Source organism: Egretta garzetta, unplaced genomic scaffold, assembly GCF_000687185.1.
Source record: "Egretta garzetta isolate BGI_Z169 unplaced genomic scaffold, ASM68718v1 scaffold445, whole genome shotgun sequence".
Classification (NCBI taxonomy): domain Eukaryota; kingdom Metazoa; phylum Chordata; class Aves; order Pelecaniformes; family Ardeidae; genus Egretta; species Egretta garzetta.
In genome coordinates, this window is record NW_009259855.1 from 552,994 (window position 1) to 568,519 (window position 15,526).

General features: G+C 42.9%; 1 protein-coding gene across 1 annotated transcript; it reads left to right on the forward strand.

Annotated features, from left to right (window-relative positions):
- Positions 1-22: 22 nt before the first annotated feature.
- Positions 23-7,786, forward strand: RBBP7 (RB binding protein 7, chromatin remodeling factor). Its single transcript, XM_009639953.2, has 11 exons — positions 23-177; positions 2,106-2,248; positions 2,731-2,904; positions 3,198-3,313; positions 3,906-4,066; positions 4,497-4,623; positions 4,717-4,794; positions 5,396-5,472; positions 5,907-5,964; positions 6,762-6,872; positions 7,645-7,786. The coding sequence occupies exons 1-11, from the start codon at positions 119-121 to the stop codon at positions 7,711-7,713; spliced, it is 1,173 nt and encodes a 390-aa protein (XP_009638248.1). The 5' UTR covers positions 23-118; the 3' UTR covers positions 7,714-7,786.
- Positions 7,787-15,526: the final 7,740 nt, after the last annotated feature.

Here is a 15,526-nt window from a genome sequence, read left to right on the forward strand (position 1 = left end):
AGTCCCTGGTTCATCCCTCTCCCTTCCCGCAGTGCTGGAGGACACGGTGGAGGAGCGCGTCATCAGCGAGGAGTACAAGATCTGGAAGAAAAACACCCCCTTCTTGTACGACCTGGTGATGACACACGCTCTGGAGTGGCCCAGCCTCACCGTGCAGTGGTTGCCTGATGTGACCAGGTGAGAAAAGGAAAGAGAGGTCTGCAAGGTGCCAGGGAGGCACGGGGATCAGCTGCTGATTTGCTTAGTTTGCAAAGCGGGAGCTGAGACTCTGTGCAATTGCTTGTTCCGCTGCTCTTTCTGTTAACCGTATAAAAACCACACAAGATAAGAATAATTTGGGTTAAACTCCTTTTTGAGCTTGTAACGCTTTATTTTGCTTGCGACTTTAGAAACATTTCGGGTATGCAGAAGCTTTGAGGGAAAATGTCACCAGCTGATACTTTACAGAACTCTGGCTTGGCTTAGCAGAAGATGTTGTGAGGTGTGAGGAGAGAAATCTTTCTTAATTTATTGATCTAACAGACACCTAATGCTCTTCTATAGTTGATTCTGATCAGAGAAATATATGTACTAAATTGGCTTTTTCTTGAAGACTGTTTTTCCTCACGTGTGCTGCAGAGTACTGTTCTGTAGAAGCTTTAGCATCTGTCCCTGATTTTGTTTTGGTTTAACTCTGGACTTACTTAAGAGGAGATTGTCCTAAGACTGGTGCTTCACATCCTGGTTCTGTCCCTGGCTCACTGTTGACATCACATACTTCAATTTTCCCATTCTTCCACCTCCCCCTGAAAATTGCGGGCTCGCTGGTTAATTTCTTAAAGGATTTTGAAGGTGGGGGCTCTGTCCATGTGCCAGCTACTATAGAACTTAAATTGTTGCAGTAAACAGTCAGGGCTCCATTGAGGTAGTGGACAAGGACTACGTCCATCATCTTGTTGTAAAGTAGCTAGGTTTTAAGATCTCTTGCGTGTAAAGTTCATACCATAATCAAAGGATGGTCTCTTTAAAATTCCACCTTACATATATGATGTTATACTTGGTGGTTAGACAATCACTTGCTTTTGTATACCAGAATGTTTGGGGAAGATGTTGAGAGATGTGAGCTAACTAGTTGTGGCACGGAAAAAATAAAGTGGGGATTTGAGGGTGTGGAGCCCTTATGAGGAACACTTCTGCTTGCCTCGTATTTTGCAGATTGACTTAATATTCAGTTTAAAACCTGGTATTTCCAATTATCCAGTGTCAAAATATGTAAGCCATTTAAGGCAAGGACTGTCTCTTTGTATGGCACCTGACATGATGGGACACCTGTTCCTGATGCAAGTAAGTATGTGTGCATTGCGTGTTTTTTGTTGTGTTTCGTATTTTGCTTTCCCCCTCAAAATGTATGATGATGCCTTGGAAGTGGCGTAGTAATACCTATGGTGGTTTATGATTGCCCAAATGATTCCTGTTTGCTTGGACTTAGATAGCATAATTAGTTTGTTGCTTTCAAGAGTGCAGAAGTTGCTTGTGTTTTGACTGTTCAAATTTTTCCTTTCAGAGATAAATGGCGCTGTCCATCCAGCCTTTCACTTGCTCCTAAATGTTGCATTTAACCACCAAAAGAGAAATCTGATTATAGTTAGCTAGGATTTGTGCAGTGTTTAAAAATGAGCTTCTGAAATAATGACTGGTAAAAGCTTCTAAGAGAAGTAACTAAAATAGATTGCCACTTGTCCTCGGTATTTGTGTTTTATAGCAGATAGTATTGATTGTTTTCTAAATTGATACTGTGCGACTGCTAGGGGAATTAAAGACAGAAGTAGGTATTAGTGTCACCTTTAACTACTTGTGCAAATTGTAATTGTCCCTTTCAAGCCATTGTGGCAATGTTTCCTGACTTGTATTGTCACTCTAGCCTTGCTGGTTGTATCTTTGGCTTGCTTGAAGTCTAGTTCACTTTATTGCACAAGCCTCTTGCGACAAAGCAAAGGATCTCTTCCATGAGTCTCTCTTTTCTAGCTCCCTGAAGAAGTTTGGATCTTGAGTGTTATTGATGCTAGCTATCAAACTTCTGGAACTGAGCACGTAATTTTATTCCATGCATTTATTATTCTAAACAGGCCAGAAGGAAAGGATTATGCTCTACACTGGCTGGTTTTGGGAACACACACGTCCGACGAACAGAACCACCTGGTTGTTGCAAGAGTCCAGATTCCCAATGATGATCAGTTTGATACTTCGCAATATGACAGTGAGAAAGGAGGTGGGCGTGCATGCATTCTTAGATTATGTTTTAGCAGTAGCATTACTAAGTGTTCTGTCTAAAGGTATTCTAACTTTCTGTTAAATACCAAAGCTGAGATAAGCTTACCAGTTCACGCTAATTCTAGATCATTAATTGTAACTAACAAGAACAAACGCCTTCTTTCAGAAAAAGTTAGGTAACATTGTGACATATGATCCCTACTAGCTTTTCTACCAGCTCTGTCTGTTGTGGTGAAAACTGATAACGCGTCTACCTCAAATAGAGACTAAAGCTCTGAAAGAGTTTGTATCATAGAGTACTCAAAATATCTAAAGTGTTCGTGCTGTTGTGTCACATGATGCTAGTCTTTGATAGGCTTTATTGTATTATGATAAGATGCTTACTGTTGTTTCTTGGAGTGGGGGTGGTGTCATGAGATGCTGTTTTCACCCATTTAAAATAGTTGATGTGATAAACTGACCCTTTTCTGACAAATGTAGAGTTTGGTGGCTTTGGATCTGTGACTGGCAAAATTGAAACAGAGATTAAAATTAACCATGAAGGTGAAGTAAACCGTGCTCGTTACATGCCACAGAATCCCTGCATCATTGCTACAAAAACACCGTCTGCTGATGTGTTGGTATTTGACTACACTAAACATCCTTCAAAACCAGGTGGGTCAGACTCCTTGAAGTTAAGCAAGATGCCTTCTGTTGTTGAGGGGTAAACTTGCATTAAGCTGTAATTGGGAGGAGAGGTGATGGGCTCTGGAATCCAAATAAGTGGCCCACATCTTTAGTGTCTTTAATTGCCTGGTTATGCTCAATATCATTAGAGAATCTTGATGGAAGCAGCATTCTCCTCAGAGACTGATGTATAAAATATGATTATTGCAATGGAAACAAAGCTCCTGAGTGATAATGATGTGCAAGGTGAAGCTAAATGGAAGAAATTTCCTCTCTTTCAGACCCAAGCGGAGAGTGTAATCCTGACCTTAGATTAAGAGGGCACCAGAAGGAAGGCTATGGCTTATCATGGAACTCAAATTTGAGTGGACATCTTCTCAGTGCATCAGATGATCATGTAAAACCCACATCTTTTCCCCTATGAAAAAAAACCCAACAAAACACAACCCCTCCTAATTTATGTTGTAATAGGTAATTAGAGAAAAACTGGGTTAGTGTAGCTGTATATTGTTAAGTGGGGAAGCCCTTGCATATCGTAATTATGTTTCTAAAGGCTGTCAGTTGACTTCAGGCTGTAAACAACAACCAGTTCTTTATAACGCTCTTGGTGAAGTAAGAACAGAATATTTTTCCAGCAGGCAACTGTAAGAAATTGCTGTATAACAACCCTTTAAATTGTCTTGGGTCTGAGACCATAAATTAGTAAGACTCTCAACAATCAATTGAGCTAAGAGCTTATAAAGTTCTTGTTGGGCTTTAAAAATGTGAATTGCTTTTGTGACCTTATAAATAATCCTTGGGTCTTGAATTTGCAGAAGACTGATTGGTAACTTAGCTCACTTCTCACAGATGGCATATTAAGCATTCCTTTTTCAAAACCAACTGTTTCAGGGGTGTCATCTCTGTTTACGTGTAGAATGTGATTATTTATTTGAAAGTTAATACAGTCAGAGTCTGTGTAACAATAGAACATGACTCTTTATTTACAGACTGTGTGCTTATGGGATATAAGTGCTGGACCAAAAGAAGGCAAAATTGTTGATGCAAAAGCAATCTTTACCGGGCACTCTGCAGTAGTAGAAGATGTGGCATGGCATCTGCTCCATGAATCACTGTTTGGATCTGTGGCCGATGATCAGAAGCTCATGATGTAAGTTGGGGTTAAGCAGTTTCTGGATAGTGCCTGCTACGTACTGTCAGTGGACCAGTCCTGAGCTCTCTGATAAAAAGTCTGAATTCTGGAATGATCTTGTGTAGCTCTTTAGTGCAATCAGCTATAGTAATGCTTCAGAATTGCAGAGATCTGCATGTCATTTAATGTGTCCACATCATTTGAAAAGAAGATGTAACTAATATGTGTGTCAGCTTCCTGGTGTGAACTGATTGTGTACAACAGACACAAAATGCTGAAGGGTTGTGGAATAAAAACTGTAGCTTCAGACTTAGCTTTAGCAATAATGTAGTCTCTTAAACTAATGGGTAATGTAGTGAAAAAGAACCTCCTGTGAAAACTTATATTTGTTCACTCTCGCTCTCTCCTCCCTGCTTCTTGCCCTCCCCTAAACCCTTCATTGCCACAGCTGGGACACAAGATCTAATACCACGTCCAAGCCAAGTCACTCTGTGGATGCTCATACAGCTGAGGTCAACTGTCTGTCCTTCAACCCTTACAGCGAGTTCATTCTAGCAACTGGTTCTGCTGACAAGGTTTTTACTTGTGTATACTTTAAATTCATAAGTATTCTAGATGGTGGTTCTACGGCCGTTATAGTAAAAACAATTTCTTGTTACTTCTCCCAGACGGTGGCTCTGTGGGACCTTCGAAACTTAAAATTGAAACTCCATTCTTTTGAGTCTCACAAAGATGAAATTTTTCAGGTGGGTAAACTTTTCTCACAAGCTGTAGAAAAAAACTAGAAGAGTACTGACTTGGACAAGAACATGCAGATTTTCGTATGGTGACCAACCACAATAAACATTAAATAGTGAATTAAACATTAAATAGTGAATTTTGGTTCAACAAACAAGACAGTAGCACGTAGTTTCTTTCGGCCTTTCCCCACTTGACTCTGAAGCAAGTAGCCAACAGCTTATTGCTAAAAAGATACTGGGAGTTTGCAAGTGCCTTCAGTACAGGTAGAAGTTTTCTCTAAAATGGCCTGCTGTAGAGAGAGAGGTTCAAATCTAATATTGTGAACTCTGTCTATTAGGTAGGGGCAAGTACTGGTGAACTTTAGACAATTATATTTCATGATACGGTAAATCTGTGACAGTGAAATAATGTTGGCTGTTCAATTTGAGAAAACTTAAAACTTTAAAGCGCTCTATTTGAGCTATAGGATACCCTTCGTGTTGGAAGACACTGATTGATTGAGTGTAGTTGTTGAAAATTAGTGGCCAGGTGCCACCAGGTGATGGTTATTCAGGATATGCTTTAGAAATCAGTAACTGCTCCAGTCACATTGTTTTCTTCCAACAGGTTCACTGGTCCCCTCATAATGAAACAATTCTTGCTTCAAGTGGTACTGATCGTCGGCTTAATGTATGGGACCTAAGGTGAAGAGCAATTCCTTTCTTTTAGTATGTATGAAGAGATGGTTTAAAAAAAAAAAAAGGCTGCAGGCCTACTTTATTTGGCAGACTTGATCTGTGCTCTTCTCTAGCCTGCCTTACTTGCTTCATTTGGACCTGGTCTTTTTGGGTGTACAGTAGAAGCAGCGCAGTACTTCTCTGTGAGGATTTCTTGCTGACAGAATTGTTTCATGTTGTCTTTAGTAAAAAGTGATTTCTGCTTCACAAGTTAGATTCTATTTCAGTAAGATAATGCCAAACAGTTGATGTTTTATAGCTGAGGCTTATAGTTAACTTGACAGTGAGAAAACCCAATAGCAAAAGCAAATACTGGAAACAAAGGCTAGGAACTGTTAAGTTAAGCTGATACAGGATGCAATTTTCATTATTAATAACAAGTATAAACTACTCTCTTACAGTAAAATTGGAGAAGAGCAGTCTGCGGAGGATGCAGAAGATGGGCCTCCTGAGCTGCTGGTAGGCTTTTGTTTGGGTTTCAGTCCCCTGACGTGCTGTATGGCAGCGTGGTGCCTTATGACTGCGCTACTAAAACTGCAGCAGTTCCTAAATCTTTTCATCTCCTTGGTTTTCAAGCCATTGCTCTAACTTGCAGCAGGCTTCCTCTGATCAGTCCTTATGGTAGTGATTTTTTTTTTTTTTTTCCCCAAAGCTGTCCTGGACATGATTTACACATCTCTGTTGTTGAACATGTTTACAGTTTGGCCATGTGCTTGTCGGTACTCTCTTGCAACTAAATGCAAGTAAAGCCAAGGCCTCAAATTGTGTATCTTGCATTAGACCAGTTAGGCCCCATATAGCTAACCTTACTGATGTAGAAAGTACAAAGGCTTACGTTTTGTTTTGTTTCTATAGGAAACAAACAATTAAAGGTGCTTATAGCTTGGTTTCCCCATTTCCTGTGCAACTATGTAAGTGCTTACATAATTAGATGAGGTGATGGATATTAAATATGGCTGTATTACCCAACCCAACCTTGTGCAAAGTATTTCGAGGACGCGGGTCAGTTGTTGCTATAACAATATGAACCGTTGTCTTAAATGCTGTCTCAGCAGTTGCGTCTGTGTCCGTAAGCAGTGAACGAACACGCTGTTTCACACACGCCTTCTTCCCGTCTGTATTGTGAATCTCTAGTAGCGAGTTTTTCTTCTTTGAGTAGTCATCAGCGTGGTGAATTTAACTTCTGCATCTTGGGCTTTAACAGATTTCTCTCTAGAGATGAAATGGCTTACTAAAGCTTGTGGGTTTTTTAACAGTTTATTCATGGAGGACACACTGCCAAAATCTCAGACTTCAGTTGGAATCCTAATGAGCCTTGGGTAATCTGTTCTGTGTCGGAGGACAACATCATGCAGATATGGCAAATGGTGAGTGTCACAACAGCTCTTGAGTTGCTCTGAAGCTTGGTGCATAAATGGAACTGAAATGGCTTGTTCTTCTTCAGGCAGCTTGTGCCTTTGACTGAAAGTAGGCTATCCCTTCCACCTCTTACGCTGTTCGGTTGGAGAGTAAGACTTCCGAAAGAAAAAGACTTGAGGAAACCTGAACAAGTGCAACTCCCAGCTAATTCTTGACTTCAGGGCTTAGGTACTAGTTAGTATCAAGAAGAAATGTGGCAGTTGCAAACTTATATCCAGTACTAACCAAGACTTACTCTTCCCCCCTCCTCCACCGCATGTTGGCTGTGAAGCAAGATGCCTTTTAACTCTCCGGTTAGCTCATGTTATTTTATATTACAGGAATTTGATCTTATAAATGTGGAATAAAGTCACTTGGGAATAATTTCAGTTAAAAACAATGTAACAGGCTTCAATGTGGGTCACAGGTCAGGCTTTTGGTTTTTTATACCTGTTCTTTAACCTGTTTTGTGTGTTCAGACCAAGGTTGAAGTAAGTCCCAAATAAAATGTTCATGGTAAGGCTAATGGTTAAATGACCATTGGTTAATGAGAAGAGAACAGCTGAAGCCCAGCCACTGCGTGCATGTTCCCAATGTGGCTGCCCTTTAAGAGAAGGTCCCTTTAAGGAGGGGGTGATGCCTATGCCTTCTTGGTATTATTGTGTTTTTTCTACATGAAGTGTAGAAGATTGTTTAAAAACAATTGTGTCTATCACTTATAATGCAATATTTTGTGTCTAGGCAGAAAACATTTACAATGATGAAGAACCAGATATAGCAGCGGCTGAACTGGAGGGTCAAGGAACATAACTTCTTCATGGAAGAAATACTGGGTGTGACATAGTAATATAATTTGACTACTGTATACATTTAAAAAAAAAAAGCCCCTAAAAAAAAATCAAACCAAAAAAAACCCCAAACAAGCACTGGGCAGAAGCATTACATCAAAATGAGAATATTCTTAATTAAGCATGAAAACTTTGTATAGCCAAGTTGCCATGGGAGTGGGATATGCTTTGAGCCGTTGTATACTGTACAGCAATTAGCTCCTAGGGAAAATAAGAACGACTTACTACCTATGTCTATATTTTTAAACAAACTTAGTCAGTTCCTGTAAATAAACAGTCAAATCCTCACTCTCCCCACACAGAAAGTGCGCAAAAAAAAAAAAGTTTTTATTAATATGTAAAAAGAGCTTTTCACTTTTACACAACACTTTTGGATTGGCTTTGCATAAATAAAATTTATTAAATAAAATGTTGGGTGTGTTTAATGTCCATTGAGATAAGGTGAATGCCTTTTTGCCTGAATATAATTTAAATTCTGCATGGTAAAAAAGATGCATAGTTCTCTTGTTTATAACTTAGAACCTGCAGTTAAAAGTCTGGGAGCATGAGTTGTCTTGATGCAAAAAACTTGGAATAGGTAACTTGGGCCCTTCACAAACAGGATGGATTTGGGGAATACATGGGGGGGGACCAGTCGGGCTCCTGTTACATTCAGGTATAAATCCTGAGCAGAGTCAAGTAGCTGTTGAGTTGGGCTTTGGTTTTGGGTGGGGTTTCTGGGGTTTGGGGTTTTTTTTTTTTTTTTTGTAGGGGTGGTGGAAGCACTGTCCTTTAACATTTTCCTGTCTCAGGTGCTAAGATGTCAGTGCACTCTCAGTGAATTGGTATCATTGCCTGCATTTGGTTAGAGCCCTCCTGTAGTGCTTTCGACTAAAACGATGGGAGGCAATCAGGCAGGTGTCTAAAAGTACCTGAACATCTGAACAAACACAAGACAAACAGATGGTTTGCTTCTAAACCTCTGGCTGACTGAAAAGCTGGAGAATTTGGACCATGTTAGAAGTAAAATACCTCTCTATTTGTCATGGTTCTAGAGGCAAGTTACAGATCGTAGGTTAGACTTGGGAAAAATTTCACAAAAATGGCTGTCAGGCACTGGAACGGGCTGCCCAGGGAAGTGGTGGAGTCCCCATCCCTAGAGGTGTTTAAAAGCTGGGCAGACGAGCTTAGGGACAGGGTTTAGTGGTGGGATGGCAGGGTTAGGTTAACAGTTGGACTTGGTGATCTTAAAGGTCTTTTCCAACCTAAACAATGCTATGATTCGATGATCACCTTGGGAGCTGCCAGTCAGACACATCTAAGTGGGTGTCTAACTTGAGTTTAAAGTTTTTTAGTTGCTTAAGACAGGTCTCAATTACACCTTGGGAGCTGCCAGTCGGACACGTCTAAGTGGGTGTCTAACTTGAGTTTAAATTAAGTTTTTTAGTTGCTTAAGACAGGTCTCAATTAGACGATTGTCAGCTGTCCCGATCTTTCTGCTCAAAGTGAAGAAAATCAGGACTTTGGTGACTGATACTGAAAATATGATTTTTTTTTTTTTTTTTATGTTGAAAACATTACTTCCCTTGGTGTGTGCCTTGCTCTCATCTTTACGTGAATTTTAACAAGTCAGTAGGCTGCTGGGCCCAAGCTGTCTCTCTGACGGTAGCTGTGCTGCGTCTGGCTGGGGTGGAGTTCGCTTCAGTCCGAGAAGGGGCACGGGTGCTGTGGTTTGGATTTACTGCCAGAAGGGCATTGATAACAACGCACCCGTGCTTTGGCCACCCCTGGGTGGCACTTGCAGGGCACACTGCACCGGCAGGGAGGGGGCACAGCCTGGACAGCTGACCCAGATTGCCCAAAGGGGAATATTCCTTACTGCGCATCATGCTCCACCATAAAAAATGAGGTGGAGGAAGGAAAAGGGGGCCTGCGGTGGTGGCTGTTGCTTGGAGGTTGGCAGGGCACGGGCCTGCTTCCAGGAGGTGGTGAGTGATTTCGCACTCCTTTCCCTGCATCCCCCCGCCCTTCTCTCACCCGCCTGCCAAACTGCCTTCCACCTCCACCCACAAGGTTTTCTTCCTGCTCTCCCCCCCCCATCTTGCTGGGAGGAGGCGTGAGGGAGCAGCTGTGCGGGTGTGTGGCTGCTGCCCAGGGTCAACCCTGGGCTCCGCGCTCCGGAGCGGAAAGCTGCTGCCTGAGGCATTGCCATTTTTTAGGGGTGGGAGTTGGATGAATGAGAGTTTTGATGTAGGTCTTTCCGTGCTCTGTGTGGGAATCCGGTAGCCCTCCATACGGTCACATCCCATTCTTAAAAGCGCTGGTACTCTGGAGCGGGGCGGGGACAAACACAGGATGGTTTTGGGAAGGGAGCGGGCTCACCTCCATGAGACTGGCACCGTGTACCGACGCTGTGGTACTGATGTAGCCTTCGGCCAAAGCCAGCCCTTTCCAGGACCGAGGTGGCGGTTGTTGGCCAGAACTTGACTCTGGATGTCTGCGTTTCAGCACATTGTTCCCCAGGAAGGAGCGCACCTGCCTGACACCGAGGGGACCGGCTTCCTTCCAGCATGTCCCCTGCAGCAGGTTATCCCCGTGCTGGTGCTGTGACGGCATGGCAGTGGGGCTGTGGAGCGAAGGTATTGCTGATTGCCCTCTTCGCCATTTGGCTACGGGTCAGTCAGCTGGAAGAGTCAACACCCGTCAACGCAGTCTTGGTACGCGTAAGCAGGCCCGCAGTTGGCTCTTCCTTGCCTCGCAAGGGCGGGCTCCACAGTGCTATCTAAGGGGGACTTGAGATGCTCTGGATGATATGGTTTAATTTGCAAGTAGCAGCAAATGATAAGCATCAAGCATGCTGAACTTGGGGACAGGTTTTGGTCAGGTCCTACTTCCTTTTGGCATTCATTTCGGCTTACACAGCTCTCGAGAAGTAGTCAGGCCGTCAACCTCTTAATTTCCTGATTGTTACTGGGGGAAAAAAAAAAAAAGCGCTTCCCAGTGAGCGGGGTGGTGGCTCTCCCTGGCACAGGTTGGGCTGTGGGCTGTGACCCCTCCTCCTGCTGCTCTTCAGCACTTACTCGAAGGCAACCCTGCTGGCTGCTTTGCACTGGCCTGTCCGGTGGTGTTCACACCTATAATTGGTGATTTCAGCTTTGTATCTCCCTTAGGGTTGGGCTGTTAATACTCAACTCTAGTTACTGCCTCGCTAACTAGATAGATTGGGAGGGAGGGGCGAACTAATTGCCGTGCTGTCCTCATTGCTCTTCTTACGCTGCTTGTTTTTTAATCCCCTGTCTGTTGTTAGCAGGAGCCCCTCCACATTGTAGGCATAGATATGTCTCCTTCCCCGCCTTTTTTCCAGAATGGTTCCTCGGAAAGAAGTGCTGCAGGTAGGTGCAAAAGTACTTGAATATTCCCGTGGAAGGCTGAGCTGCTGTCAGCGTGTAGCAGGCAGGCAGCGGCTGGAGAGGATGTGCTGAACAGCATGAAGGGTCAGAGCTGCTGAAGGACAGCTAGGCCACTACCCAATTAGCCACGCTCCCGTCTAGCTGCTGTGCGTGGGTGTAAAAAAAAAACAAACCAAAACACCCACACCAAAATGCCACATCTAGGACATGAAGGTGAACTTGTTCTCTAAGCATGGTTTTAGTTTGACTAACAGATACAAGGAGGGGGGCGGGTCCTGCTCCTGAAGAGAGCGATCTGGCCTGAGACAGCCAATGCAGCTGCCATGCTAGCAGTTTCTGTCCCCAGCTGTCCAACTTGCTAACTGGCCCCAGAAACATCTCGCCCCCGCTCCCCCGGAAGCTGGTGACTCAGGGATAGAGGCCCTCATGATAGACTGGCCCTGTAACTTTTACTTCAGCTTCTCTGAATTCATTCCTGTTCGGAACAGGGTCTCCCACAGAAGGCAGAATGCCTGCCGAAGCACTGACCTGTCTGGCAAGACCCACATTGCCACTCGTTCACTCATAAAACCCTGAAGCCATTCTGGGTTTTTAATGACCTTGGTTTGCATCCCAGTTAACTGGATAAAGTTAAATTGTTGCAAAAGCACACCTATTTGATTATGCCCTTACCCACACTAGTTCCTCACATGCCACAGGTGCCCCTCAGTTCAAGAAGGACACTGAGGCGCTGGAGTGTGTCCAGAGGAGAGCAACCAAGCTGATTGAGGGGTGTGGAGCACAAGTCTTATTGAGGAAGGGCTGAGGAAACTGGGATTGTTTAGCCTGGAGAAAAGGAGGTTGATGGAAGACATTATGGCTCTCTACCTGAAAGAAGGCTGTAGTGAGGTGGGTGTTGATCTCTTGTCCCAAGTAACAAGAAACAGGACAAGAGGAAATGGCCTCAAGTATGAAAAATTTCTTTACTGAAAGAGCGGCCAAGCACTGGAACGAGCTGCCCAGAGAAGCGGTTGAGTCCCCATCCCTGGACGTATTCTAAAAATGGGACATGCTTTAGTGGGCAGGGTGGTGTTGGGTTGACAGTTGGACTTTATGACCTTGGAGGTCTTTTCCAACCTTAATGATTCTATACTTTATTATTACTGGTGTGCATGCTGTACTTCAGCACTGAACTGGCAGAACGAAGGGCACTTACTGCACTTTGTAGCTGTGTAAACTCTCCACAGAGAACTACTCGGTCAACACCTAGTTTGACCTTTTGCTTTCCAGTTGCTATAAAGCCTAAGGTGGTAGATAACTCTTAAGTCTCTCAAAGCCAGTTTCCGTCCTGTGAATTGGTACTTCAGATAAGCGACTTGCAAATCCAAATGTGTATGCGTTTGCATGTTATGGATGGCCAAACATGCATAACAAACAGTGACCTGGTGTTTCAGAGTTGTGTAACTACTCTTCCCCTTCAAAAGGACACGATTTTTGCTTTAAACATCAGGCCTGCGTAAAAAACGTGTGCCAGAGAAAAGGGTCAGGAGAAGAGTCAGTACCGTAACCTTCTGGCAGGAAACAGCAGAAGTGCAGTCAAAGCCAGCATAAGTTTTGAACTGGTGACGTGACAGAGATCAAATGGTTTTATATGAACACTGTTGATGGGAAAAAACTGAAACAACCAACCCTCCCCTAACAAACTACATGGACTAAATACCAGTAACCTATCTTGGACTTGGCAGATCTGAGGTAGTTATTTTGACTCTTAAAACCAGGACATAAATTTGGTGGAAGTGATAGTGAACTGTCAGCAGGGAATATCTATTACATGGCTGTTGTTAGAGTAAGGTTAAAAATGAGAAACTTGGAATTCATTTCCTCTGCTTGAGCAAAAATCACAAGATGTAACAGGGTATTTAAACTTTCAGGTGCTGGAAGTGATTGCTTTCTTGAAGTAGAGCTTTAGGCGCAGTGTTCTTGGCAGAGTCTCAAATTATCCACAAGGCCTGCTTTAGGACTCAACTGCCATAGTCCGTAAGGCAGGATCCTTTTTTATGTAACAAAATCCAAAGTAATATTAAACCGCAAACTCAGAAAACAACAGCTTAAAAGGAAATTAAAATAAAGTCTTTGCAGGTAGCACAATATTCTGAAATGACCTAAAAGTTCAGACAAGATGGGTGCCAGCCAGCAAGATCAGTAAAAGCCAGCAGAGTTAGATGAGACTGAGTTAGGCTGGCGGAAGAAAAAAATACATCCTTGTTTCAAGAAGACATGTCTGAACTGGAGGAAAAAGGTGGGTAATGGGAACTTTAAATATAAGAAAAAAATATTCAGAAAGGAAGAAAAACACACCTGTGATGAATGACTTAAAGGCATAAAAGCTATTATCTTTTTCAAGTACATCACACACACTTGCCAGTCTGCCAGGGACAAGAAGCCCTGGCAGCAATGGACTGAAGGGTTTGGAACGCAGCTGGTGAAAGAGGTTCTCACCTCAGAGGTACTCTTCACAAGAAAAGAGTGAAGTACAGCCTCAAATCTGTGTGTACATGTCTGCGTGTGCATGTATGTTAACAGAAGAGACTTAGCACCTAACAAAACAAGATTAAAAACCGCAGGGCAAAATTCCTTAGCTATTAATTGTGACGTATAACCAAATCTACCTCTAGCAAAAGCTTGCAAATCTGACCAGTTTCTGTGAGGAATTTAGGAAGACCAGGGAGATCCATGGAACTACTAACAGCGTATTTGACTTCTGTATCAGTGTGCACAGAAAGGAAGGAGAGAAATAGTAGAGATGCATATATAGGGGCAGAGGCAGCGCCTTTTGGGGAGACAAATCTCAGATGTGAGGGAACTCTTCGAAGGAGCAAACAAGTGCAGCAAGAACAGCGACCGAGACCAGGCAACACACCTGGATTTCCAAAATACTTGGCACAGCTCTAGAAAAGGCTCAGGGGTAGGACCTACATTGCTCAGCTTGTAGAAAAAGGGTATCTTCAAAGTGAATTAATAGCAGCTGCAGAGTCACAGAGCACAGCGCAGTACATCCCTATGTATCCTTTTGTCTAGGTAGCACATACTAGATGAAAACTGAACTCAAAACCAGTTCTCATCAATTTCAGGAAGTTGCCAAATGTTAGGGAATATGCAAAAAAAAAAAAAAAGGCAAATGGAACACTTACTGGGAAACTGGGAGGGAATTGTACATTAGCAACCAATGACCTCACATTCTTATGACAGAATAGGGAGCGCTTGATGAATTAGACAACCCAATTTTTAACAGAAAACCCCACGTTTTTCACACCACACCCAACTGAACTATGGTAGATAACCTCTTGGAGGCAGAAGCCACAAGGAGAGTTCAGAGCAGGCAGCCACAGGTTCAGCCAGGGCTCCCCAAGCTGCCGCCTGCAGGGGGAGCGGAGCAGGCACAGCACTTTACTTACCCCACTCCGCCTGTGCGGCTCCTACTGGCCCCCACCAGTAAGGCGCAAGTCATCGACATGACCCAGCGACAGCCCCCTTCTCAGGGCATTTCACTTGAACTCAAAAATTTCACATCTCTTGATTTGCATTCCTGAGTTTTCAAGCAAACAGTGAGCTCAGGCGACCCAGTCAGAAGACACGAGTATGATGTTAAAGAAAAACTCAGAGTCCAGTATATTAAGCATACTTATTTACTTAATCTATACAGAATTGAGTAGATAAAATTTCAGATTCACATTAGTGAAAAATCTCTACAAAATGTTTTTGAAAAGCAAAACGAAGACTGCCTGTTCATTTATCATTTTTCCTCATGAAAGCAGACATGGGTTGTAAAAATAAAGCAGTGTGTTTAGCACAAACTAGATTTCTGCATCACTTTTTTCACAGTTATTTCCATCTACAGTCCAAAGAGGTAGATTTTCTGCAACACCTGAGAATTGAACTGTAACGTAACCAGGTGTAATGAAAGGAAGGACAAAACATCAGAGATACAGCCCTAACTTACTTGTGTATGCATACACATATTTGGGTCTTGCATCACATACAATTTAGCTTTTTGCAGCTTAATCATGGTGAAACTGTCAATCAGGCCCCAGAGTTTTGACAATTAGACATACTTGTTTCAGGCTACATCAGCTGACAGCCCAGGTTAAACAGTTTACGGTAGCGGGAGAAAGGCGTTAATACAAGTTTACTTAAAAACCCTACTGGAGCCAATTTGGCTGCAGACTGGCAGTGCAAGAGCCTGCTGTATGGCAGATCAGTTTGAGTGCCGAGCTTATCCCTTATATAAATCTTTTTTTTTTTTTTTTTTTTTTTTCTTTTTTAAAACAACACTCTAAGCAATGCATGAAACTGTTATTGACTGGTTTCAGGAAGCAAAGTATAGCTCACCTTGGCCAGATTAAGTTG

Bases quoted from the DNA above. Each gene is read 5' to 3' on its own strand.
- RBBP7 (XM_009639953.2), top strand. From the start codon at position 119: ATGACACACGCTCTGGAGTGGCCCAGCCTCACCGTGCAGTGGTTGCCT. The intron at 178-2,105 runs GTGAGAAAAGGA...TATTCTAAACAG, and splicing joins TGGTTGCCTGATGTGACCAG to GCCAGAAGGAAAGGATTATG. The intron at 5,473-5,906 runs GTGAAGAGCAAT...ACTCTCTTACAG, and splicing joins CTTAATGTATGGGACCTAAG to TAAAATTGGAGAAGAGCAGT.